The sequence below is a fragment of the Solanum stenotomum genome, chromosome 12 (genome assembly GCF_019186545.1).
Source record: "Solanum stenotomum isolate F172 chromosome 12, ASM1918654v1, whole genome shotgun sequence".
NCBI classification, from domain to species: domain Eukaryota; kingdom Viridiplantae; phylum Streptophyta; class Magnoliopsida; order Solanales; family Solanaceae; genus Solanum; species Solanum stenotomum.
In genome coordinates this window covers 11,583,964-11,610,426 of record NC_064293.1, presented here as the reverse complement: position 1 = coordinate 11,610,426, position 26,463 = coordinate 11,583,964, and the positions used below count along the sequence as shown (strand labels likewise).

Here is a 26,463-nt window from a genome sequence, read left to right as displayed (position 1 = left end):
TAGAACAAATCTTAAGGTTTCCTTACTTGTGCCATGGTTGGATTCGCAGGCAAGGGAAGAACTTTGTAGTCCTCCTCAATAGATTCCCACAGATCATTTGCCTCCATATGTGCCTCCATTCTTGTTGCCTAGATATGATAGCCTTCACCTTTTGAAGACAGGTAGACCTAGTGCAGTGAGGAGTTTCTAAATCCATATAAGAAAAAAAAAATTAAGGAAAATGAGTTTCCCTCAATTACATGTCCCTCAAGAAGAGAGCTCTGATACCACTTTTGTTGAAGTTTTTAGGCTGAACTTCAATTCTATAAATTATATATTATTATAAGTGGGAAGCTCCAATATGCAAAGTTGAATTACCATATTACCCCTATGCTAATTAAAAAAAGTTATAAAACATTTAATTAATAAAACATCAAATAGTAATCATATCATATTATTATACTATTATATATATATTTTATTTTTTTATTTATTATTATTATTATTATTATTATTATTATTATTATTATTATTATTATTATTATTATTTATAAACGGGAAGCCACAAAATTGAAATTTAAAACACCATTTTGTCTATCAAATATTGAACGTTCATTTTGCACTTCAAGCTTTCATTATTTCTAAAACATTTGTGTGCAATATATATATACATTCTACAAAGAATTTAAAAAATCTTAAAACAAATTTCAAAGAATTAAGAAAACGCAGTAAATGAGAAGAAAAAAAAAGTGATAGTCATTTAGATGGCAATAAATATGAAACCTGTTCATATGGGCTCTTAATACTGCTTCAAATAAGACTGTTGGCTTTCTTAAAAAAAATAAAAAATAAATTAATCCTTCATAAACTATTACTGCATTAACTAAACTTACGTAGCTAACCTCTATGTCTATAATCTGGAGAATTCAAAAGGTCAATAAGTAATTAAAATTCAAAAAAGAAATACCAACCAAAAAAAAGTATAAAAAGGGAGAAAGGGTTTACATCTGAATATTTTTTAGCAATTTTTCTGTAATATAATCATTTTGGTTTTCTTCTTTGTTATGCAGAAAAAAAAAACAGTAAGGGAAGCATGCACAAATGTTAGAAGTTGGAATAAGAATTGCGCGTGATAAGTTTCCTTGTTAGAGCGAAACACATTCACACAATATTGATTGATTTGAAGGTATACAATGTTTATGTGGAACTATCGATGAAATTATAAGTCTTTTACTATATTAGCAAATAGTATCTTTATTTTTACAAATTTAGATGTTCTCCTTGTACTTTTAGTTTCTTTATTTTTTGTAAGTCAAAACTACGCGTCATTACCAAATCAAAAAACATTATATATATATATATAGCAAACAGAGTGTTTCTACTTTAATTATGCAAAGAGAATATTGATGTCTCTTTCATTCTCTTCTTAATTAGAAGGTATATGTTATTTTTCGGAGAAGTGTCTAAAGCTTCAGTAGAAAGATTTGCAAGGTTATGTTGCAAATATCAAGATCATGGCCATTTATACTTATATATATATATATATATATATATATATATATATATATAAATGCATGATCTATTCGAAATAACACAATTGTGTCTATCATTTTATTATTTTTTTAGAAAAATACACTTGTCTTTAGGCAAATGGTTTAAGTAAATGTAATTGAGAACAATGATCTATTTGGAAGAGTTAAGAAATAAAATTATGGTAATTTTAAGAAGTTGTAGTCATTAACATGGAATACACGTGCAACACACATGCTTAGAAACTAGTAGAAATAAAGGCAAGAAGAAGAGAAGAAATATTTTCTGGTGGAAAGATGATTTTAATTAATTGAACTGAAATGATGTTTAAATATTGGAAAAATGCAATAACTAAAGCCTATATCTAAGCAACTACTTTGCACATGATTCCATGATAAACAAACTCTTAAAAATAGCAACTTAACGCCTAAAAAACAATAACTAACTTAAAATGCTGAAGATGGCTAAAAAGTTGGCGAAAATCCAGCAACTTCTATTGACTCGTTAGTTACTGGAGGCAATTAATCAACAAAATCCATATAATTCCATCTCATGGAAGTGTAAACCCTTATAATTTTGCCATGTGCCTCTCAATTATCTAATGGATCTTATTTATTTATTTTAAAAAAGGGAATGCATTTATACTATAAATACATTTATTGTGAATTTTCATTTAATACATAATTTCTTGGATAAACTTGTAAATGGATAAGCAACTTGCAAATAACTTACCCAACAACTTCAATCCTTGTCTAAATTTGTACATCAGCTTGTAATCAAGTGCTTCCCATGTGAACCGGGTTCATGCATGACAAAAAAGTTTTAAGTTCAATCAAAGAAAACGGGTATAGAACGAAAGAGAGAGAAGTATTTAGCGTGGATTGAACTCATTTACTCCTTAAATAAGCAAATGTGGACACGTATAAGGGTGTAATTGAGGAACTGTCGAGAATCCGAAAAATTCATTCACCCTTATGTCATGGACTTAGAGTCTCACTAATGCTCCGTGCGGCACTTGACAACTTACTCACGAATCTTTCACGATCTTGTAAGCTCAAGTAAGCCCTTTGAAACTAGGATCGCTAAGAGAATGAAAAGGAAGACTTAGAGAATTTTGGAAGAAGGCTTTTTGTATTGTTTGGAGAATGCTTACAACTTGCTTGCTTGCTTTCTTGGTTGGATGCCTTGCAAATGAATGGCACCCCCTATTCATACTAACTCCTAAGGACTAAAGTGTAAATTAAAATTACTTACAAGTCCCTAAGATATTTACACAAAAGCCCATCTCTAGAATTCTCTACACACTCTAGAGAATTCTAAGGCTTTCTTGGAAACTATCTAAATTATTCTAGAGAATTCTAAGGAATTCTCTAATCTTCTTGAATAATCTAAAGGGTTCTAGAGTCTTCCGGAAACCTCTCCACAACTCTAGACCCTTCCGCTCCTACTCGTACACAAAATTTCACTGTGATGTGGCGGGACGTGACACTTAGCCTAGCTCTAAGAGAGATATCATTTAGAGTTGACAAACAGACAAATTGAACTGAATTTGAATCGGTCAAAATAGATTTAGTTAAGCATGTTATTGATCCGCCCAAAAACTACTTGAATTGAAATGGATTGGGCTAAAATGTGAATCATAACCCAATCTGCTAGCTCTTGAATTGACGATCGTGGAGAAGAATGAGAGGATTATTGAAATAAAATATTATTACTTGTTGCTATTTCTCTTTAATTGATTATTATTATTCAAGAACAAAATGTAGTCATTTACACTTGGCATGACTTGTGGAAATATATACTATACTTTTGACATGTTTCAATTACCCGTTTAAAAATACCAAATTTTTTTTTGGATGAAAGCTGTGAAGTAAGTTGTACTCCCTCCGTTCCAATGTGACATATTTCGTTTTTCGAGAATCAATCTGTTTAAGTTTGACTAGAAATGTGCACATGAAATCTTCAATATTTTTGAAATGAAATATATATATTCATACACTACGTAAAAAGTACTATAAGTCATAATAATTGACAAACCAAAATATTTAAAAGATATATGAAAATTTACGGTAAAAAATAAACTTGTTTGAATCTCAATATCTGAAATGTGTGACATAAATTGGGATGGAGTGAGTAATAGTTTGTGAGTGTACTTGTCCAAAGAACAATTCATTTAGCTCCACCATTTTCAGAATAAAATACCATGTACATGTAAACATGAGCTTGCAGCTAGCAATGAAAAACTCACATTTCATGGATTATAGATTAATGAAACAAACAATTTCTCTATATAAATCTATCTTCAATGTTTGAGGAATACATACAAAAAGAGAAGGTTTTATTCTCTTGCAAGATTCATTCAACACACTACACTACAAATCATATTAGTTTATTTTGGACTGGAATCTGTATGCCTTGAAGAAGAAAGTCATGATCGCGCTGTTTTGGAGAGAGTCGTTGTATATGCCTACTTAATCTTTTTTCTTTCTAAATCCATTTGCTTTCTATGATGTATTGCATAATTCATATTAGTTTAATCCTTTATTGTAGACTTCAAGTCAGCTTGCTACTTATTTTGTTGGACTTCTGGGGACCCCTATCAATAGTTTATTCTTAACTTTTAGATTTTAATATGTTGCATTCCAATAACTTGAGTAGGCCGGCCAAATGAACTTTTTGGACTAGTGCTCAATGAAATTAACTTTCATATTTTCAGAAGAGAATCTCTTTTCAGCAAGAGTGATCTCAAGATGGAAGCTTTAAGAGTTGAGGAAGCCTCAAATTTCAGGTCCCGATGTATGTACGATGTGTTCATGAGTTTTAGAGGCGAGGATACTCGTAAGACTTTCACTGATCAGCTTTACAAAGCTTTGGTGGATGAGGGTTATCGAACATTCAGAGATGATAATGAAATTGAAAGAGGGGAAGATATTAAATCTGAATTGGATAAAGCAATTCATAGCTCAAAGAGTTCAATTATCGTCTTGTCAAAAAATTATGCAACATCTAGTTGGTGCCTTGATGAGCTTGTCATGATTCTTGAAAACAAGAGGAAAAGAGGACATTCTATATTGCCAGTTTTCTACTATGTGGATCCGCTCGATGTTGGAAAGCAAATGGGGAGCTTTGCTACTGCATTTGCTAGTTATGAACAACGAATAATGGAACAAACTGATGAAGGTAAAGAGGAGTGGATCGAGAAGATCAAACGGTGGAGGGAAGCACTCAGGGAAGTGGCTGATCAACGTGGGAATGGGATGGTTTTACAGAATTCAGATCAAGAGTAATTTCATTCATCTTCTCTTTCTCTTTTCTATTTTTCTCATCTCTCTTACCCATGTTGGTACCAAATGATGAACAACGTATAAGATGCGAGCATATGGAAACAATAGAAACGTCTTCTGGACGAAACAAATAAAAAGTAGAAGCTTACCGGGAGTGAGACTTTGACTTTTGCTTTTGAACAAAACTATGATCTCTTGTTAAAACTTTAGATGGCTGAATGTTCCTTGTAGATGGCTGTCAATTGAACTTCCATTATTAGGCTTGCCATGCCTAACATCAAACAATGGATACACAATGCTTGCTTCAACAAAATAGTGCAATAACCGAAAACGTTACTCACTTAAGTGAAAACAGACATACAAAACCTAAGCTTGAGTAAATACTCATTGTCAGAGTAGCCAAATTAATATCAGGCATAGTTAATCTGTTTGTCAACCGTAACACATATGACTAACCAACATTTCTGTTTTTGTTTGTTCCACTTTGATCTTTATTGTAGGACTGATGAGTTGAGATTTATAGAGAAACTTGTGAAAGTTACTGAAAATAAAGTAAACCGTTCAATCCTCAGTGTTGCTCCTTACCTAATTGGTATACATTTTCGGGTTAACAATATTTGCTTGTGGTTGCAACATAAAACAGATGATGTTGGTATTTGGGGCATTTGTGGTATGGGTGGTATAGGGAAGACAACAATCGCCAAATATGCATTTAACTCTAACTTTGAAAGTTTTGAAAGAAGCAGCTTCCTCTACAATGTTAGAGATTTTTCCGAGTCTACCGATGGACTAATTTATCTGCAGAAACAATTTCTTTCTGATATTCTTGATGGGAGAAAGATTGACATTCAGAGTGTTGAAGATGGAATCAATCAGATCAAAAGTGCTGTTTATGGTAAGAGGGTTCTCGTTGTGCTGGATGATATTGATGAAGTGGAACAGTTAGCTGCTATCGTTGGAATGCGAGATTGCTTTTATTCAGGTAGTAAAATTATAGTGACAACTAGGCAGATAGAGTTACTGAGGGCTTGTGAAATTGAATTGATTGATCATGTTCAGAAACTGAACAAAGATGAATCCGTTGAACTATTTAGTTGGCATGCATTCGGACAAGGCCATCCAGTCGAGCATTACACCAAGTTCTTGAGAAGGATTATAGAATACTGTATTGGATGTCCTCTAGCTTTACAAGTTTTGGGTTCTTCTCTCTCTGGTAAAAGTCTAGATGTATGGGAAAGTACACTGAAGAAACTAGAGGTAATTCCTAATAGTCAAGTATCCAAGAAATTGCAGATTAGTTTCGCCTTTATACAAGATGATCATGACAAAAGCCTATTCCTTGACATTGCCTGCTTCTTTCTTGGAAAGAATGTAGACCACGTTGTCACTATACTTGATGCATGTGGATATTATTCAATGGTTGGGATTCAGAATCTCCAAGATATATTCTTGTTAAAAATTGATGAATATGGTAGACTGATGATGCATCCATTAGTTAGAGATATGGGACGAGAAATTATACGTCAAGAATCACCTAAGTATCCTGAAAGACGGAGTAGATTGTGGCATTACAAAGACTCATTTAAAGTTTTGAAAGACAAAAATGTAAGATAATTCATCTTCATTTACTTTTGCAAATCTAGTTTTATATATGTTGTTTCACAAATCAATTGATCAGTTTATGTTTTCATCAGGGTTCAGATATAATTCAAGGCCTGAACCTTAGGTCTTGTGCAGAGAAAGATAAGCCACCAAGGAGCTTCCATCATCCAACAACACAGGAGTACTTGCAGGAATGTGCCAATATAATGAGGAAAATAAGACTGTCACGCCAAAATGATCCACCACGGCAACCACAGCCTCGTAAAGTTCTCCTTTATGGTTCTAATAATAAAAACTCTGAATCAAAGAAGGTGGACAGCATTAATACTGATGCCTTTTCTGGTATGCGCAAATTAAAACTGCTGCAACTTGACAATTTAGCAGTTAAAGGAAATTACAAGGAATTCCCGAGGTCGTTGAGGTGGTTGTGCTGGCACAAATTCCCATATAAATGTTTACCTGATGGCTTACCTTTGGAGAAAGTGGTGGCCCTGGAAATGCGCCATAGTAGATTGCATCATCTCTTCCAAGGAAACAAGGTAAATATGGCACAAACTCCATATATAACGAAACTTATTATATTCAACAAGCAGAAGTTGTTATATTGTATTAATAATCCTGCCTACCTGACTGAACATCTAGTTTCTGAAGTGAAGGCTGCATGATATTAAATTTATGGACATGTCTGCTTTTAGGAGATAATAATGGACATTGTTTTTTTGTTTCTCTGGATTGTCAATTTGACCAGAATGTTCTAGTTTACACAATGTGTATTCTCTCTGCCTTGAAAACGTGTTCCTTGCACAAGTCCTTTTTATAGAGAGTTTGTAGTTTCTTTGAGCAACAAACTATTGTAATTATTTAGTCACTACCATGTCTAAGACGCAACATTCTTATGAATTGTTTTCCCTTTTTCTCTAACTCCTTTGAGTGGTTGATTGTTTAAAGATTGATAGATGAGTCAAATACTGATTATTATTTGTTTCTCTTACAGGTTCTCAGTGCGTTGAAGATTCTGAATCTCAGTCATTCAGAAGGTCTGTCTTGCACCCCTGACTTTTCAAAGCTCCCAAATCTTGAGAGGATAATTCTCAAGTACTGCACTAGGTTGATTGAGATTGATAAATCGATTGGGGGACTAAAGAGACTCCTCATTTTGAACGTAAGAGGCTGCCAAAGTCTAAGGAAGCTTCCCAGATGTATTAGTAATCTTCAGTCCCTCGAGAAGATAATTCTGTATGGTTGCTCAAAACTTGTATGGTCTTCATTAGAGCTGAATAAGATGCAGTCATTGCTAGAGCTTGATGCCGGTGGAACTGCTAACGATGAAGTTTCTACTTCCGTAAGTAAGAAGCATTTATTGATGTGCTCTTCAGTCTCAAGCCCAAGAAAATCTCCTGGAATCCTGTTAACTACAGTATCTCATACACTAGTAACCTTAAGTCTTATTGGATGTGGTCTATCAAGTGATTTGATTCCAGAGGAGCTTGGTGATTTCTCCATGCTGCAGAATTTGTTTTTAAGTGAGAATCCAATTTACAGTCTACCAGAAAGCATCAAGAGGCTTACCAATCTCAGGAAACTTGAGTTGGAAAATTGTGAACAACTTGAATATCTTCCAGAGATCCCAGCCAGTGTGAAAATCTTGAGTACTTGGCAATGCAGATCACTCCAACGGATACACAATTTACTAAATTTATTGACAACATTGAATTTTCTTGGATTATCTTGCAATAAACTTATTGAGGTTCAGGAAATGTTCCAGCTAAAATGTATTTCTTCATTTGATGTTGATTTAATCAGTGTTCTGGGATTACCCAACTTGAGTGACATGAAAGTGGATCTCTACAACAGTCTGACTCTTACAAGATGGAAAGGTCCTATACAGGTTTACTCCATCTCCTACAAGTCCCATTTATATTTCATATTTGGTTAAGAAATATGAGTTTCTTGCTTCTGTCATACTTATAGTGGAAGTAAGATACCAAGATTTGGTTGGATAAAACATAATCTCCATTCGTCTCCACATGATGTATATATATTTGTGTTTAATATGCAGGGCCTCTCTGAATTTGGTATATTCAGCATTTCTTTTCATGGAAGTGAGCTTCCAGACGGGTTAAGCTACAATTCTACAGGGTCGTCCTCAATTAGTTTTGATGTGCCTAATTATGACATTCAGGGTTTGAACTTATATGTTATCTATGGGAATGCGAGCACATCCTATTGTACAAGGAGAAATAAATTTTGGAATGAGTTTCATGTCAGAGTAGCAAATAAGACCAAGGATCTGAGATGGACATACAGTCCAACATTTAAGGGTCTTCCAGATAATGGTGAGGATATCACATGGCTATGCCATTGGGAAATAGGAGATCACTTGGATACTGGAGACTCTATGAGCATTTCAGTGACTCTATTTGCTGGTGCTCGGTTGAAGGAATTTGGCGTCCACATTGTCTATAAGCAAAATGACAACAATTTGAGATGTAATACATCATCTCCTCCTTCACGCCATCTCATTAATGGGGTGGATATCTCTGCATATCAGGTTCAAGGCTCCTACTTCCTCTGTCATCATGACTTTGATGTTCAACAAAATTGTTCCATTTATGGATGGAATTCAACGGGCTGGTATGAATTCTTATTTGGTGATAATTCTGAAGATTTTCCTGACGAAATGTCTCCCTACGATTAGCCAGAATGTCTATGGACTTCTATTATATCTGGAGTGGAGGATAAAACTTGGTCATTACCTTGATGCTGGTGTGGAGCTAAGGTTTTCTTAAATTATTATGACTGACCATTCATTATTTTTTATTTTCATTGGGAAGTAGGTTCCTATTTTATCAGTATCATAGGTAATCCACTACATTTGCAGGTGGTTCTTCAAAAAGGAGTAGTGAATGGGTATCAATGCAGGCTGGTTCCATTCCCAGGTGGTTCAATGTCAAACTGATGTCCTATTCATTAATTTGCATTTGTAGTGCCCGAATCAAGTCCGTTTCTAATTTAAGAGGATATAATCCATGAGGAAAAGCTAACGTAAGCCCTTGCAGTAGCGCGTGTAATTCAGTATGAGTACTAGTTATTTCCAGACTGATCATTTCTATAGTACTTATTTGGAGTCTATTTTGACTTACTAATTTCATTATAACTGCAATTCTTAGTCTGTGTTGGAGTGGTAATTAATAACTCTGTTTTATGTATTTGTGGTCTATTGTGACAAACTAGCCACATGTAAATTGTTTAAGCATGTTATGATCAATATTCCAGATCCAACTTAGCTAGGTTTCTATCATTTCCTCTTCAGTGTTAGCTTTGTGGATAATTGCAGAAGAAAAGTATAATTCGGGAAACCTTCTGCTTGCCCAAGATCGTTAACTAAGATCGGAAGATTCAACTAAGGAAGAAGAAGCTAGAAAGGAGAAGGATTATTTTGAATAAGAAAACTTTGATATAGAAGAACACTATTTGATTTGGGTTGTTCTTGAGTTACATACAAATGCCTAATGCCACCCCTATTTATAGTTGTGTAGGGATGATTCTAGATACTAAGAATCTAGATTGTTCTAACCTCTTCCACAAATATCTTCCTCAAGTATCTAATATTCTAGACTATCTAGATTTTTCTCAAGTACAAATATCAAAGATATTACTCTACAAAATTCTAGGAAGTTCTACTAAATATCTAAGATATTTTTTGTACCTCCAAAAAATCAACTTTAATTTTTCATACTCCCCCTTCGAGTGATTTTTTGAAAACTACCCCATATTGTTGTGGAAGAGCTCAAACGAAGCTTTGAGCCACACCTTGGTGAAGATCTCAACAATTTCTTCTAGACTCCTCTTGCTTTATCAAATGATAAAGATTGTCTGTTATTGAATGAGCCATGTGAATTATCTCGTTCATGAGTTCCTAGACTCCCCCTTTCTCTTAGCTTCCCTGCAATTGTACTATCTGGAGATACATCTATGATGGACAAGTTTGGAACTCCGATGCTCAAAATTTTAGAACAAGCTTCTTTCGATGCAACTCCATAATATTGAGAGATTTCATTAGTATTAGCCTCTTCATCTGAGTCGGTGATGATATTGTCATCTATTTCTTGTGAAGCCTCGACACCATAGTAGAATACACCATCAATTTAAGAAAAATCTAGATAGTCTAGAATATTAGATACTTGAGGAAGATATTTGTAGAAGAGGTTAGAACATTCTAGATTCTTAGTATCTAGAATCATCCCTACACAACTATAAATAGGGGTGGCATTAGGCATTTGTATGTTACTCAAGAACAACCCAAATCAAATAGTGTTCTTCTATGTCAAAGTTTTATTATTTAAAATATTCCTTTTCCTTTCTAGCTTCCTCTTCCTTAGTTGAATCTTCCAATCTTAGTTAACGATCTTGGGCTAGCAGAAGGTTTCCCAAATTATACTTTTCTTCTGCTATTCTCTACATGGTATCAGAGCCATAATCATTTGTTGACTTCTGGATTTTATTTCAAGATCGGGTTAGTGGTAGATTCAACTGGTTTGTCTTTATGGATTTTAGTGATCGTGTTAATGAATTGGGGATGAAATTGTTGAATTAGTCTAATTACAAGGTATGAAAGACATGTATGGAATCATACCTTGTATGAGAGGATTTGTGGGATGTTGTTAATGGGAATGACACAAGTCCTCCTGTTGACGGACCGGAAAATAATAGTGCGTACAAGAAGTGGAAGCAGATTAATGCGAATGGGGAGTTCATTTTGAAGAGGACAATCTCCTCCAGTTTATTCGACCATATTATAAAATGTAAATCAGCTCATGAAATATGGAGGACCCTCGATTGCTTGTTCAACAAGAAGAATGAAGCTCGGCTGCAAATATTGGAGAACGAATTGGCTAACACCATTCAAGGTAATCTTTCTATCTCCAAATATTTTTTAAAGATTAAGAACTTATGTTCTGAAATATGTTTATTGAATCCGGAGGAGGCTATTTCTGAAGCACGAATGAGAAGAATAGTCATTCGTGGGTTAAAACCTAAATATATTCTATTTGTGACGTCGATTCAAGGATGGGCTCAACAGCCATCCATAGAGGAATTTGAAAATTTGTTGTCATCACAGGAATTACTAGTCAAGCAGTTAGCTATTGTGTTTGTCAAAGATGGAGAGGGAGATGCTCTTGTAGCCAACAAGAGAAATTTCAAAGGAAAATCAAGAGATATGTCGCACTCTCGATCCTATGGCAATTCAAGCTCGCCTGGAAAGAAGGAAGAGCCTTCTAACTATTATGGTTAGAAGCCTCCCAGATGCTATCAATGTGGTAATGTAGGACACATAAAAAGATATTGCCGAGCCAAGGAGAGTAATATGGCTCAAAAGGTTGTTGTTGAAGAAGAAGAAGAGTGGAGAAAGTGTTTAGTAGCCAAGCCTCCAGCAATAGATGCTATGGTTTCTATCAACCTTGAAAGAGATTGGATCGAGGATTCAAAATATAATGCAGTCGATCACGTGGAGAAGCAAGACACTGATGTCATTGATGTGAAGCAAGAAACTCTTGAAGATGTTCATACTGGTGATATGATAGCTTCTATCGAAGAAATCAAGGAAGTAAATTCTGAACATGCAGTGCCTGGAGCTATATATGCTGATGGTGACCTTTATGGAGAAAGTATTGAAAAAGATATATGGAAAGTTGAAGGCTCTGATACCATGTAGAGAATAGCAGAATTTTTTTTTATAATTCGGGAAACCTTCTGCTAGCCCAAGATCGTTAACTAAGATCGGAAGATTCAACTAAGGAAGAAGAAGCTAGAAAGGAGAAGGAATATTTTGAATAAGAAAACTTTGATATAGAAGAACACTATTTGATTTGGGTTGTTCTTGAGTTACATACAAATGCCTAATGCCACCCCTATTTATAGTTGTGTTGGGATGATTCTAGATACTAAGAATCTAGATTGTTCTAACCTCTTCTACAAATATCTTCCTCAAGTATCTAATATTCTAGACTATCTAGATTTTTCTTAAGTACAAATATCAAAGATATTACTTTACAAAATTCTAGAAAGTTCTACTAAATATCTAAGATAGTTTTTGTACCTCCAAAAAATCAACTTTAATTTTCACAAGCTTTAGCCTCTAATAAGGTTATTATGCTGATGAGGTGGTAAAAAGGCAGTTCGGTCCCATGTTATAAGCAGGTTCAGCAAAGGTCCACATTTCAAGATGTGTGATGTAGACAACTTATAAATCATACTGAGACAACTTTACCATTGTTCCAAGTCCATTTTATTTTGATGTTGGTTCAAATACGTGATATGGTTTTTGTTTTTTCAAAATTTGATCCAATTTGAACTCTTGATGCGTTTGTTTTCTTCTCCGGTGGTGATGTACAAATCCTCTACATATCAAGAAACCGTCTTCTCCAGTGGTGATCCATAAGTTTTTCGCAAATCAATAAGTCTTCATCTATGGTAGATGTAGTAATCCACACATTGTCATACCTCGGTGTTTAGCTCCACATTCGTGGTCAAATTCAATGAGATAATATCTCAAATGGTCACTGAACTATAGATATATTTCTCAGAAAGTCACTCAACTATTGATAGTTTTCTCAGAAAGTCACTTAACTTTATTTTATAACTCAACAGTCACTCAACTATGTATAGTTATCTTAGAAAGTCACTCAACTATGAATAGTTATCTTAGAAAGTTACTTAACCAATCTAAATATTTTTTTATTAAATTTTGTTGACTTGAGATTTTTATTTTATACTAAATTTTTAAAAACTAAAAAAGTGTCAATTTTAATCATTTTATTGACTCACCCCACTAAAATTATAGAGAAATATATATTTATCAAGACTTCATTTTGGATGCATTTAAAATAATATTTAAAGCAATCACTCAATTAATATGACAACATAATTTGCTACTCTAATTTTTCTCATATAATTAGAAACACTGGAATCTTCGTCATTGTCTAACTATTGTTCAAACATTGACATAATTAATTGATTATCCAATTATAAGCTAATTTTCTTATATAAAATACGTAACTAAGTTGTTTGTTTTTATATTTATAATTTATATTGATACTTTAGATATAATTTTGTTTTACTAACTATAGACTATAGTATTAAATTTTGTTGTATTATATATTTTACTTAATTTTAGTGGGACACGTCAATAAAAATATTACAATGAACTTTTTTATTTCTTAAAATTTTAGCTTAAAATAAAAATTTCAAGTCACCAAAATTTAATGAAAAAATTATTTAAATTGGTTGGGTGATATTCTACGTGAAATACCAATAGTTGAGTGACTTTCTAAGATAATTATTCATAGTTGAATGACTTTCTAAAATAAATACACATAGTTGAGTGAGTTTTGAGTTATAAAACAAAGTTGGGTGACTTTCTGAGAAAACTACTCATAGTTGAGTGACTTTCTGAGAAAGTTATCCATAGTTGAGTGACCATTTGAGATATTTTCTCCATATTCNGTTTTTTCAAAATTTGATCCAATTTGAAATCTTGATGCGTTTGTTTTCTTCTCCGGTGGTGATGTACAAATCCTCTACATATCAAGAAACCGTCTTCTCCAGTGCTGATCCATAAGTTTTTCGCAAACCAATAAGTCTTCATCTATGGTAGATGTAGTAATCCACACATTTTCATACCTCGGTGTTTAGCTCCACATTCGTGATCATATTCAATAAATAAGTTAGTCCATCAATTCAAGAACAAACGAAGCCTTTGAGTTGACGATCGTGAGAAGAAGAATTGGAGGACTAAGTCTTTGTATTTCAGATAGTCTAAAGATTGTAATTCACGTAAATATTTATTATTTGTACTATCTTTCTTGTCTATAATTTTCCAGAGGCAAGAATTTGATGTTAGAATAACAAAATGTATTTTACCAAGAATAGAGATTAATATTTCTTGGTCATCCTGTATAACTACGTTATAATTTATAAATATGATGAGCACATCTAATAAGAAAATTTCAAGAAAAGATGAACTTTACTTGGTTCTTAAAATGTTGATAGCATTATCTAAATTAATAGTAATATCGTTGTTACTAATTGCATAAAAATTGCTAATCTTATAAATATTTTATAAAACAATGTCTTTCATCAATATGCCTATATGCTATAATATACTTTTGCATTGTCCAAATTCTATTTATCCAATAACACAAAATCATGAAGTAATTATTATTTTGGAAGATTTTAAGTTAAAAGTGAATGATATTTAGAAACTTGTTAAGCAGCGTGTAAATTTAGCGCGTCCAAGAAATCAAGAACTCCCCAACGTTAACAAATTAAATATCCCCTGTTTCTCAAACCCTTTGATTGGACAACAATATAAACCCTCTTTATCAACAATTCATCTTCTTAATTACATTCATCAAAGCTGTTGCGTTCTAACAGTTGATCTCTCTCTCTGTTTCTTGAAAATTTGCTTCTTTTTTCCTAATGGAAGACGATGTTGATGGTGGGTCAAAAGAGGAGTCGTGCATTACTGATTTCGAATGTGTAGATGTTGAAGAGTATGAAGCTTTTAGAAAGAATCCGTTTATGTGTGAACATTCTGTTGATCACTACTACTATCTTCTCCCAAGGGCTAAAAGAAGCAGAATTTTCAGAAGAAAGAAACCTCCTACTGTTATGCCGTCTCAATCAACGTCACAGACAAAGGGTCTCAATATTCGAATCTCTCTTAGACGTAAAACAATGGAAGCAGTTGATGAAGACCTTTCCATGGAGAGAAACAAGACTCAAACTCTGTTGGATGAAAAACAGAGTAAATTGGAAGATAGAGAGAAAAAGACTGAAACTCTGCTCAATGAAAAACAGAGTAAATGGAAAGACAGAGAGAGAAAGAGAAGAAAGATTAAACCAATAATTGATCCTCCAGTTTTGACAGATGAGTTGAAGGAGAAGATTTCAAGAATGGGTGTCCAAATTTCTCAAGTGAAACTCGTAATTCAGAAAGTTCTCTATGATACAGATTTGAGTTATAAGCATCTGCGTTTGTCAATCCCGGTCAACCAAGTGGAGAATAAGGATTTCTTGACACCACAACAGAAAATGGTATTGGAGACGAGAGATATTGTGTCTAACAAGAAGAGCAAGATTCAGTTCAACTTGATTGAGCCTTCACTTGAACAAACAAAAATTCATTTGGCAAAATGGGACATGAGTAACAGCTCAAATTATGTGTTATTGAAAGACTGGATGCAAGTAGTAGAAAGGAATAACCTCAAGTCTGGAATGGTAGTTCAGTTGTGGTCATTTCATCAAGATTTGGTTCCATGGTTGGCTCTTTCGATAATAATTTAGACGTTGATTTCATGTGTAACTATTTAGTACAGTTTGCCAACTTTTGTTTAGGATTAGTGTCGTAGTAAACTTCTTTTAAGTATTTGTTTTTGACAGATATCCTTTTTAGTTTATTTGAATGAAATATAACTTTTTAAACTAAGATTCTTTATTGCCTTTACTTTTAGTTGGTACTTCACTTTTTCTGTTTTGTACTCTTAACTAGAGAGGAGATTCTCAGGCATAAAGACAGAACTCGAAACTATGTTACCTATTATCAGCTGCAGTGGTAACAATAAACACAGTGCTCCGTATGTGCATTGTGTTATTAAGTTGCCTTAAAGGATTGTGTTGCATAACTTTCTTGATTCAGTAGTCTCGACCTCTTTCTTTCCATTGGCCCAAAGACTTTGGTGATGGTGTTGCAACCACATAGGGTTGTGTTAAGAGATATTTTCATAATATGACTTGAACTAAGGAACAATAGACAAGCAAATAGCTTACTTACACTGTAAAAACACCAGATCATCTTCCGTTGTATTCAATGAAAATGGCTTTTCACTAAGCTGCAGAAGTGTTAATAAAAAGAATGCAATTAATAGTATCACTTTTCTCTATTGGTTTGCACTTTTCACTGCTCAACCAAGGCAGTTTTGCACAGCCTGAACCTGGAGGAATAGACAGACAGACAATCAGTTGTGAAACCCTTGCATACATACTAATTTATGTCGTCAGTGTCGAGTAGCAAAGCTTCAATGAAATTTGTTTCCAGATACACAAGTAATTGCGCATTCTATGCTTTCATTCATTAATGAATAGAAAGTGCTGCATCAAGCGTTCTGCAAAGATTATTAAATGTTCCAATTACTGAAAGTGGTATAAACAGCAGCCACAACACACCTTGTTTTTTTTTTCCTTTGAAGTGCGGATTTGCATAAAAAATATCATTTGCAGAATCATGTATTCAACAATTGCCATATAATATTACTCTATTAAAGAGAAAAAGAGGCAAGTCAAAATATTTGTGTTTGTAAACATAGTCAAGTTGATATTATAGGTCAAGATAGAATGGAAGATTTCATTAGTTAGTTGGTTGGTTGATCGGCTGTTAATTCATAATTGGTGATGAGCTATCATAGTTTGTTAAGAGATCTTTTGTAGATTGAGGCTATAAGACTCAACACAATGCTCTCATTTGGGATGTAATTGTGATCAATACAATTTCCTGGCTCATATTTTGTTAGGAGCATCTTCCATAAATCCTAAGATGCTTTTTATTGGAATTCCACACCCATTCTCCGTAAAAAAATAACCATCAAGATATCCTCAAAACAGTAGTCTCAGTTTTCATGAAAGGATACACTACATCCTTAAAGGTCTCATCTTAGTGTTTTTTCTATCAAGAAATTTTGCATCTACTTACTTCTCTGGAATTTCATCGAAACCTTCCATGATTTGCAATTATTGACATTCGATAATAGGCCCATTTGAATATCACGAGTAAGCTCGCAGTATGGCAGCTTTTATAGGAACTAAAATACCACATGTGTAAAAATACTTCTTTTGAACTGAGCAATGGGGAAACAGTTCCATTCAATGCAAGGGGTGTATGATGTATTTCAGCTCCCAATACTAACAAAACAGTTCCATCCAATGACGAACTTCTGCATTTTGGCTACCGATAATGGAAACAATGGTTGTAACAGAAAATCAGCAATAGCAGCTTGCGAGTAGAAAGTATTAATTTATTTTCGCAGCAAAGATTAATGCTAATCAATAAAGATTGTGGCAGCAATTGATCTGCATTAATTTCTGAATGTTGAATGTTCCTTTATTGAAACTTCATCTTCCACCGATGGATCCATTGCTTGTTTACACTTTGTTTGGATCGTTGTTATCTTTGAGTTGTACTATCAGTTTAAATTCAATATCGTGTCTAAATACCAATTCGATAGGAGTAGGCCGCGCCCAACTTGGCAACCTTAAATGGAGCACACTCATGTTTCGGGAGTGAAATGAGTAGAAGGTATATATCATTCAACTCTAGAAATTAAAATTGGTGATATTAATTTAGCTAAATGAGATTAAATAAAATGCGGACTTGATTACAGTAATTACAAATTTTGGGCTGTATATATTAATATATTGAAAATTTTGAAAAGTTTCCCTCCTATTTTAAATTTTAAATTTTGCCCTATTTCGCTATCTTTTCCATCCTCAAACTAGTCATCAATTTCATTCTTAATTTTCAAATATTAATTAATAGGTGAATTATAGTTAATACTCGAGAGCAATTTCATAGAGAGATATTAAAAAATTGTGTGAACAGTAATAATAATAAGTTATAGTTGAGAATTACACTTTGTTTGGATCATTGTTACCCATTGTATTGTATTATATCGTTACTATACCTACAATGTTTGTTTTGATTGTTACTTAAAATGTATTGTATTGTTAAATTTCGTTGTTACGTAACAATGAAACACCCTATTTTATGGAACAACCGATTTGGTGTGTTCCCATTGTTACTTAATTTCTTTTTCTAATTATATCTTTACATAATATTTCAAAATACTATTTTACCCTTTACCTTATACTATTTAATTCTAGTCAAACCTCCTACCCTAGAATAATTAAGGATATTTTAGTAAAATTTTAAATTACAATACAATACGATACAATCAAACCAAACAATTAAAATATTATTAAACAACAACAAACAATATGGTCAAGCCAAACATTGTATCTACTATACAATACAGTACAATAGAGTACAATACATTATGAAACAATGGGTAACAATGATCCAAACAGAGTGTTAGGATTAAAGTGTGATTTTATAAACTTAGGCCTCATTTGTTTTCATTAAGATTAAGACATATGAATCTGAATACACATATGAATGATTAAGATCTTGTCGGTAGATCTGAACACTGAATGATTAAGACAGTTTGTTTTTAAACATCTGAATATATAAATAATTTATTAATATGTAAACAGAATAAATATTATTTCAGATAAAAGATTAGTTAAATATTACATTAACAAAATATTAGAAAAAATGCTATTCTTTGACAAACGTTGAGATGTTTGAATTATAAATTAAATATTTTAAGTTTGATAAAAATAAAATGAAACTACATGGACTAAATATATACATTATAATTATTAAAAATAATTATTACAAAGAAATTCAACACAAATTAATTTTAAATAATAGGTGAAACATCTCCATGTTCTATAATGTGTTTGTCCATGTATGTTTCCTAAAATAAATAATGAACATGATACATTCAAATGATTCTAAACAAATTTATAAAGATATCATCGTCTTATTTCAACAACACATATTTATGAAGTTGCTTTGCTTTTTTAATCAAATAAAAATTTTACAATAATTTTTTTTTCAATTCTTAATAAACAAGTAGAAAGAACAAAAATTGAAAAATTAATGGAAATAATTTAGAGAACTAATAAAGTTGGAAAATGAGGGATGCTGGGATTTTTTTAAAAGAAAACAATATGGAGCATATATTTTTTTTTTCCCGAAAATAAAAGTGTCTTTAAAAGGGTCTGAATGAGAATAAAAAGAGTCTGAATGAGAATAAAATTGTGTCTTCAGACCTTTCCAGACCGATTAAGAGATTTTTAAGTAGAAGAAATAAACACATTTAATGGCGTAATGTTTGAACCATTCATTCAGACCTCCATTAAACAAATGAGACTTTAATTGATTTGTAAATGGTTATATATATATCAACGATATATTACTAATACTTACATAACTATATCCAGGTATCAAACAACCCTAAAGCTGATGGGGTTAGGGAATATGTTGGGAGAGTAGGCGGAAAGATGGTGCATTTTAGTGGTCAAGAACACGATTTTAAGAGCATAAATGTTTACGAGCAAAAATTCCTTAAAATATATAGAAATTTTTGTATTCCATGAAAAAAAGTTACGTGAAAAGAAACAGGTGAAGTATAAGCATATTATTTTTGGAAGATTTACTAGCGTGTCCAAGAAATCAAGAATTCCCAATGTTGAAGCTATTGCTTTCTAATAGTTTTTCCATTTATCTCTGTTACTGGAGATTTTCTTTTTCCATGGGAATACTAAAGGAAGATGATGGTGGTGGGTCGAAAGAGGAGTCGTGCATTACTGATTCCGAATGTATGGATGATGAAGAGCATGAGAAAGATGAAGCCTTTAGAAAGAATCCATATATGTGTGAACATTCTGTTGATCACTACTACTATCTTTTGCCAAGGGCTAAAAGAAGCAAAATTTTCACTAGAAAGAAGCCTCCTACTGTTATCCCGTCACAGGAAAAGGGTCTCGAGTTTCGAACCACTCTTAAACGCAAAACAGACGAAATAGTTGATGAAGACCTTTCCATGGCGAAAAAGAAGACTGAAATTCTGTTGGATGAAAAACAGAGTAAACGGGAAGAAAGAGCGAAAAAGAGAAGAAAGATTAAACCAATAATTGATTCTCCAGGTTTGCCAGATGAGTTGAAGGAGAAGATTTCAAGAATGGGGGTTCAGATTACTGAAGTGAGACTCGTAATTCAGAAAGTTCTTTATGATACAGATTTGAGTTATAAGCATATGCATCTGTCAATCCCCGTCAACTAAGTGGAGGATAAGGATTTCTTGACACCACAACAGAAAATGGTATTGGAGACGAAAGATATTGTGTCTAACAAAAAGAACAGGATTCAGTTCAACTTGATTGAGCCTTCACTTGAAGAAACAAAGATTCATTTGGCAAAATGGGACATGAGTAACAGCTCAAGTTATGTGTTATTGAACGACTGGATGCAAGTAGTAGAAAGGAATAACCTCAAATCTGGAATGGTAGTGCAGTTGTGGTCATTTCATCAACATTTGGTTCCATGGTTGGCTCTTGTTTTGGTTCCACAATAATTTAGATGTTCATTTCATGTATTGGTTTATTTAGTGCAGTTTGCCATGAAGATTTTATGGTTGGCTATATTTAGTGCAGTTTGCCAGATTTTGTTTAGTTTTTAGTTTATTTTTATACATGAAAGTGTATGAAATATAGCTTTTTGAAGTAAGATTCTTTATTGCCTGTTGGTAGTTCACCTTTTCCGTTTTGTACTCTACTAATAGTTTGTCAATCATGTAATAGCCAACTAAACCAATATTAATTAAGATCGCTGCACCCTAGTTGCTCCAGTCCTCGCTCTTTACCAAGGCCATTCCATGTCATCTTCTAGTTCTGCCAAGGCAGCCTCCTCAGCATATTTCTCATGATAGATATCAATGTCACTATCATCTTCTGTTCCAGCATCTATAGAACCTTCATGAAAGCATGTTACTGATCAGTAACAAGAAAGACTGTGGGAAACAGAAAGCTTATAAACCTTAAACCTGTACTACTTACTTTGCACAAAATCTTCGAATAACTTTTGGTACAAAATCAACCTCATTGCTGCTTGTTTCCTTTGGTGGCCATTAAACAAAAAGTAGTCTGGGTGAGAAAAGCAGTAATGATTCCATGCTAGCTGATACACAGGCATATAACTTTCCATGACACAGTGTCCAGATAGATAAGCACTAGGATCACTACTTTTAATTGCAAACTCGTTTGATGTTACGGATAGATCTGTTTCTACTGTCTCACACTCAAGGCTAACTCCAAAATCTTTCATCTGAAAAGTACAACTCCACCCTATTATTGAGACATTAATCTCGTCACCTGCTTCAAGGTACTTTCCCAATTTCCACTGGCATAAAAATGTCAAGTTCTCATTTGGTCCTGGAATGCCTATGAATGTTGGGGCATAAATCCATTTGACACCCTTGGACAAATTATTCAGTTTGATGAAAAAAGAATACCAGTTCCCAAGTTGGTTTTCTTCCCAGCAGCGAGATTTTTGATGATTGGAACGTGAATATAAAATGCAGATATTAAGTCCTATTATCTTTGTATTAGTAAGAGAATCCACTTTCAGAGTCAGTAAGCTTTCTTCACCCTTCATGCTGAACCAACTTGGGATCTCACTTCCAGGAAAGTAAGTGCTGAAGATGCCAAACTCATAGAGTCCCTATGGGAAAAAGAAATATTCAGCATGAAAATTTTGACATAGGAGATTTCTCGTTCTTTCTTATGAAACATGTTTTGTTAATTGTCGGGGTGGTTTTAGTAGGAAAGAAGCTTACAAGACAGATGAAATTCATTTGACAGACAACGCTTACCTGCACTGAATATTTCTTTTTTGTGTTGGTAAGCCTGTTAAATAGTTCCACTTCTGCATTTTGTATATCATCCAGGTTTAGATGGTTCAGAGTGTTCACCATTTCCTCTTCAAAAAAATTTATTGGCTCCAGCTTGAACAATCCAGGAATCTCAGTTAGTTTCTCACTGCCTCTAACATCCAAGAATAATGTATGAATCTCCAATAGGCTTGGCATATTTGTAACTCTTTCTAGTGATGTGCATTCTGTTGCCTTCAGCTTGATGAGCCTTGAAGGAAGATTGTGGAGTGATTGGAGGTTCGGGCACGCATCTAGCCAAAGGTCCTGAAGCATACTTAGATTTGTGATGCTCTGTGGTAGGTTAGAAATCAGGTTTCCACTTAGATTCAAATGGCGTAATGAGAAGAGGTTGTTAACACCAAGTGATAGAGCATCATCTGTTAGCTTGCATCTTGCCAGACTTAAGCTAACCAGTGAACTTGATAAAGAATATAGTGAAAAGTTGTCATAATCAGGGGATTTTCTTAATTTGGATGACCAAGATTGCCAGAGTGCAACCCATGATTTCTCGTGATCGTAATTAATTTCATCTGCATGAAGGGTTTTCAAAGATTCCAGATTTCCTAGATCAATTGTTGATAGAGCAAGTCCAGAACAGCCAGAAATGATAAGTGTTTCCAAGGAGTTGAGCTTACAAAAGCTTCTTGGAAGATTCGATAGACTCTTGCAGTCTCTCAGGTTCAAGAGAACAAGTTCCTGTAGATGTCCAATTGATTCATGAATATGGAACAATCTTACGCAATCCTTCAAAATGAGTTTTTCCAGATTAGGAAGCCCGGAAAAATCAGGAGTTCTTCTTAGGAAATGGGAATGACTAAGATTGAGAATTTTTAATAACTTGAGCTTCTGCAATAGCCAATAACAAGTACATCATGTTTATTAACATACTATCAACTTTCCTACCGTCAATGCTAAAACTGAAGTTAAAAGATTTACCCTAGTTCCCTCCCAGGTTTGTTGCAATCTGCTTCTCCTCATATCGAGAGCAACCAGGCTCTCCAAAGGAAAATCCTTTGGAATGGACTTCAAAAAGAATCCACGCCAATGAAGCAATTTTAAACTCTTCGGAAACCATTGGTAGCTACCAGTGAATTTTGCTTCTGTAAGCTGTAGAATTCTCAGCTTCTTCATTCTTGAAAATGCATCAATTTCAAACAGTATATCATTTGAAGTTTCTGAAAAGACATTTCTGAACAGCTCGAGAACAGTTAAACTCTGTCTCCCTTGTGAGTTTGCATCAGTCATTCTCAGTGATCTCACATCTGCAGGACATTCAAATTGCCAGTGCTCAACATCATTTCCGTTCAATTTTTGCCCGACATATTCTACCTCCTTCAGCATCCGGATGTCAAGAACTAGACCTTGGATCCTTTCAGTACCCTACATGATAACGAAAATCATACATTAAGGCACATAGATATGGATGATTGCTCGTTAAAAATCAAAGATTCAGATTTCTTACTGTCTTCCCCTGAAATATGTTAAAGGCATCTTTGTGTTTCCAAATCCTGCTTTGACTACTAGGCTCCCAAGGGGATTCTTCCCGAATAATTTCTCTTCCCATGTCTTGAAGTAATTGATGCACCATCAGTTTGTTATGTTCAATTGCCAATAGGCATCTGTCAACAAGAATTTGAATGCCAACGACTGAAAAGAAACCACATCCATCAAGTATTGTTACTGCATAATCTTTGTCTTTTCCAGCAAAGAAACAGACAATATCAAGGAATAGGTTTTGAACATTATCATCTGGTAGACATTCGTAACTTATCCTTAGTTTTTCAAGGATTTTACTGTCTGGAGTAGCTTTCAATTTCCTTAATGCACTTTCCCAAATCTCTATACTTAAGTCACCAAGAGACGAACCCAACACTTTAAGAGCTAACGGAATTCCTTTACAATGATGTACAACATCTATCGTAAGATCCATATATTCTAACGGGGGGGTTTCATCCCGAAATGAATGCCAACTGAACAGTTGAAGTGATTCTTTGGCATCCAAAGTCTTTAGCTTATACATCCTACATCTACATGCTTCAGTAGAACTTAATAAGTGACCATTTCTCGTTGTTACTATAATTTTGCTACCTGGATAAAACCAATCCCTCATACCAAGTACCGCATTTAGCTGTTCTATGTTGTCTATGTCATCAAGAACAAGAAGAACTCTTTTGCAGCTGATGGCTTCTTGAATCTTGACAGACCCTTCATTAACATTATATATCTTTTCAACATTCTTCCCAAGAATATTCGAAAGAAGTTGTCTTTGTAAACGAGCTAAACCATCATACTTTTCTAAAACTTTTCTAACATCTGCAAGGAAGCTACTGCCTTCAAATCTATCAAAATTCAGGTTATAAGCTATTTTGGCTATTGTAGTCTTGCCAATACCTCCCATACCATGTATTGCAAGAATATCTACATTATTGGATCCCTCTTGTAACCACAAATTAATTTCTTTGACTCGAGAATCTATTCCAATCGGATGGGGATCAACACTTAATACAGTACGTCTCAGTTTTCCTACAACCACCTTCACAATTTCTTGTATAAACCTCGACTCAGATCTGAAATAGTTTTACAATTTAGTAACAAGAATTGAATGAGATAAACAGATATTTTATTCAGAAAAATATTACCCATCAGCTTGATTCTGTAAGACCATTCCTCCCAAATCAGCAACTTCTCTTAAAGCAGCCCTCCATTGATCCACCTTCTCTGTTTTATATCTCTTTTTAAAGTTAAAGAAAGGTTCTTCAAAGCTCCCTTTCTGCTTCCTCACATCTGATGGATCTACATCATAAAATACAGGGAGAAGAAAATTTCCAAAAGCTTTCTTGGTTTGAATCATATGGGTGAGTTCATCAAGGCATCTGTATGAAGAAGCATAGTCTTTTGAAATGATAGCTATTAGAATTCTTGATTCTTGAATTGAATTCTGCAGATTTTTATCAAGCTCTTTATCATCAGGTCTGAATGAAGGGATACCAGCATTTAACAAACCTGTATGAAGATGATCTCCAAAGGTCTTGCTTCTGAAACTTAAAAATACATGATGAACGAACTGATGAGACATTTTCTTCTTTGATCAAGTAGAATCAAAGTAAAGACCAGCAATGGAGCACAAGAGTAGGGACGGCTACTTTAACAGTCAAAACTAATCATGTTTAATATTCTATGTTGAAGTGGACTTTGTCTTTTGGGTGTGTTTGGTAATGTTTTCCAATTTTTTCATCTTAAATGTTTTGGAAAATATTTTTCAAATCAAATTATTTTCCTTAAATTTAAGGAAAATATGACATCTCTTCAAATATTAAGGAAAACATTTTTCAAAACTCTCCTCCAATCTCAAATTACAATATTTTTTCTTACCCCAACTCTCCACATTAAAAAAAAATTAAATTTTTAAAATTTCTTTTTTTTTTAAAAATCAATTTATTTTGTCTGTCCCGCCCCCTACCTCGAAACCAGCCCCTCCCCCTAATTAAAAAAATAAATAAAAAAATTAACAAGTTAAAATTTATTTTTGAAAAATAGTTCAAATTTTAAAATTTTCTATTTTTTTACCCCGTACAACTCGTGTCTACCCTACTGTTATACCCTCGGCTTGATGGTTCGAGCGGCTTTGACTTGACTAGGGATTTACATGACGAGCCTAGTCAAGGCCCAACGACTTCAATCAAGGTTAAGTTCAAATAAAAGAAGACCTTGACAATGACGTGACTAAGGCATGCAAGGCAAGGTGTGGCCAAGACATGACAAGGGCTGGAAAAATTAAGGCATGTGAGGTAAGACGTGACTAAGGCATGACAAGGGCTGAGCAGGTTAAGGCAAGGCAAGGAGAAGTTGTGATAGTGACAAGGTCGTGGCTAAACAAGTTTTGAAGCCTAAGTGCTGGGCAAGGGCAACATCTGAGGAGATTGGACCCCAATGACAAGCTGGGGGAGGCAGGACCAGTGCACATGACTGACACATGGGCAGACGTGAGATTGGGCAGTTGAAGGAGATTTTTGCGCCAAAGCTGAAGGTTGCCCGTGTGTGCCTCGCACACGCATATGAAGTTAGGCGAAATTGACAGTTTCTAGCCGTTGGAGACTTATGAGCATTATATATAAGACTTGTTTAAATTTTGAATTTGGCTTATCAGTTGGGCTTGTCAATTGAATTTGTGGGCATGTGCCTGACATGTGATTGGGCATTGTGGCCTATTTAGAAGCACAAGCACACTAGTCTTAAGCAACATGTCTTTTGGTCGAATTTTGTAAGGCTATACTATTTGTGTGCTTCTTTGTGACGCGAGTTAAATAGAAAGTTGGGGATTGTTCCTGTAATGTGTTTGTGTGTTCTACTTTCGTATGCGTGTCTAGAGTTAATCTGGAACGTGAGTGAAAAAGTAAAGTGTGTTGAATCTAAGTGTCTTGATTGCCTAAGTGCATTAGATCGATTTGAGTTGACCC

At 34.0% G+C, this 26,463-nt stretch overlaps 4 protein-coding genes and 1 pseudogene across 5 annotated transcripts; 4 read left to right on the top strand and 1 right to left on the bottom strand.

Annotated features, from left to right (window-relative positions):
• The first annotated feature begins 4,260 nt into the window (after positions 1–4,260).
• On the top strand, positions 4,261–6,422 carry LOC125847098 (disease resistance protein RPV1-like). Its single transcript, XM_049526802.1, has 3 exons — positions 4,261–4,792; positions 5,054–5,108; positions 5,214–6,422. The coding sequence occupies exons 1-3, from the start codon at positions 4,308–4,310 to the stop codon at positions 6,405–6,407; spliced, it is 1,734 nt and encodes a 577-aa protein (XP_049382759.1). The 5' UTR covers positions 4,261–4,307; the 3' UTR covers positions 6,408–6,422.
• A 71-nt stretch (positions 6,423–6,493) lies between these two features.
• Positions 6,494–9,529, top strand: LOC125849368 (disease resistance protein RPV1-like). The gene is made up of 4 exons (XM_049529433.1): positions 6,494–6,934; positions 7,390–8,283; positions 8,455–9,174; positions 9,277–9,529. Exons 1-3 carry the CDS (start codon positions 6,602–6,604, stop codon positions 9,091–9,093), a joined length of 1,866 nt encoding a protein of 621 aa, XP_049385390.1. The 5' UTR covers positions 6,494–6,601; the 3' UTR covers positions 9,094–9,174; positions 9,277–9,529.
• A 5,347-nt stretch (positions 9,530–14,876) lies between these two features.
• Positions 14,877–15,743, top strand: LOC125847096 (putative B3 domain-containing protein At2g27410). Its single transcript, XM_049526801.1, has one exon. It carries the CDS (start codon positions 14,877–14,879, stop codon positions 15,741–15,743), a length of 867 nt encoding a protein of 288 aa, XP_049382758.1.
• Positions 15,744–19,762: 4,019 nt separating this feature from the next.
• On the top strand, positions 19,763–20,650 carry LOC125847095 (B3 domain-containing protein At1g05920-like; annotated as a pseudogene).
• A 266-nt stretch (positions 20,651–20,916) lies between these two features.
• LOC125848079 (disease resistance protein RUN1-like) lies at positions 20,917–25,108 on the bottom strand. 2 transcript variants are annotated; one of them, XM_049527877.1, is made up of 6 exons: positions 24,646–25,108; positions 23,469–24,573; positions 22,943–23,386; positions 21,947–22,852; positions 21,132–21,795; positions 20,917–21,047 (listed from the first exon to the last, which is right to left on the bottom strand). In XM_049527877.1, the coding sequence occupies exons 1-6, from the start codon at positions 25,080–25,082 to the stop codon at positions 20,935–20,937; spliced, it is 3,669 nt and encodes a 1,222-aa protein (XP_049383834.1). In that variant the 5' UTR covers positions 25,083–25,108; the 3' UTR covers positions 20,917–20,934. The 2 variants fall into 2 exon arrangements, with proteins under 2 accessions (XP_049383834.1, XP_049383835.1); XM_049527878.1 differs by lacking the exon at positions 20,917–21,047 and having other exon boundaries at positions 21,362–21,515; positions 21,587–21,795.
• Between the last annotated feature and the right edge of the window lie 1,355 nt (positions 25,109–26,463).

Coding starts and splice junctions, on each gene's coding strand:
- LOC125847096 (XM_049526801.1), top strand. CDS start 14,877: ATGGAAGACGATGTTGATGGTGGGTCAAAAGAGGAGTCGTGCATTACT.
- LOC125848079 (XM_049527877.1), bottom strand. CDS start 25,082: ATGTCTCATCAGTTCGTTCATCATGTATTTTTAAGTTTCAGAAGCAAG. Junction 23,387..23,468: donor ACATATTTCAGGGGAAGACA/GTAAGAAATCTG, acceptor GTTATCATGTAG/GGTACTGAAAGGATCCAAGG. Junction 21,796..21,946: donor AAAAGAAATATTCAGTGCAG/GTAAGCGTTGTC, acceptor TTTTTCCCATAG/GGACTCTATGAGTTTGGCAT.
- LOC125847098 (XM_049526802.1), top strand. CDS start 4,308: ATGTACGATGTGTTCATGAGTTTTAGAGGCGAGGATACTCGTAAGACT. Junction 4,793..5,053: donor TTACAGAATTCAGATCAAGA/GTAATTTCATTC, acceptor TTCCATTATTAG/GCTTGCCATGCCTAACATCA. Junction 5,109..5,213: donor ATGCTTGCTTCAACAAAATA/GTGCAATAACCG, acceptor TATCAGGCATAG/TTAATCTGTTTGTCAACCGT.
- LOC125849368 (XM_049529433.1), top strand. CDS start 6,602: ATGAGGAAAATAAGACTGTCACGCCAAAATGATCCACCACGGCAACCA. Junction 6,935..7,389: donor ATCTCTTCCAAGGAAACAAG/GTAAATATGGCA, acceptor TTTCTCTTACAG/GTTCTCAGTGCGTTGAAGAT. Junction 8,284..8,454: donor GATGGAAAGGTCCTATACAG/GTTTACTCCATC, acceptor TTTAATATGCAG/GGCCTCTCTGAATTTGGTAT.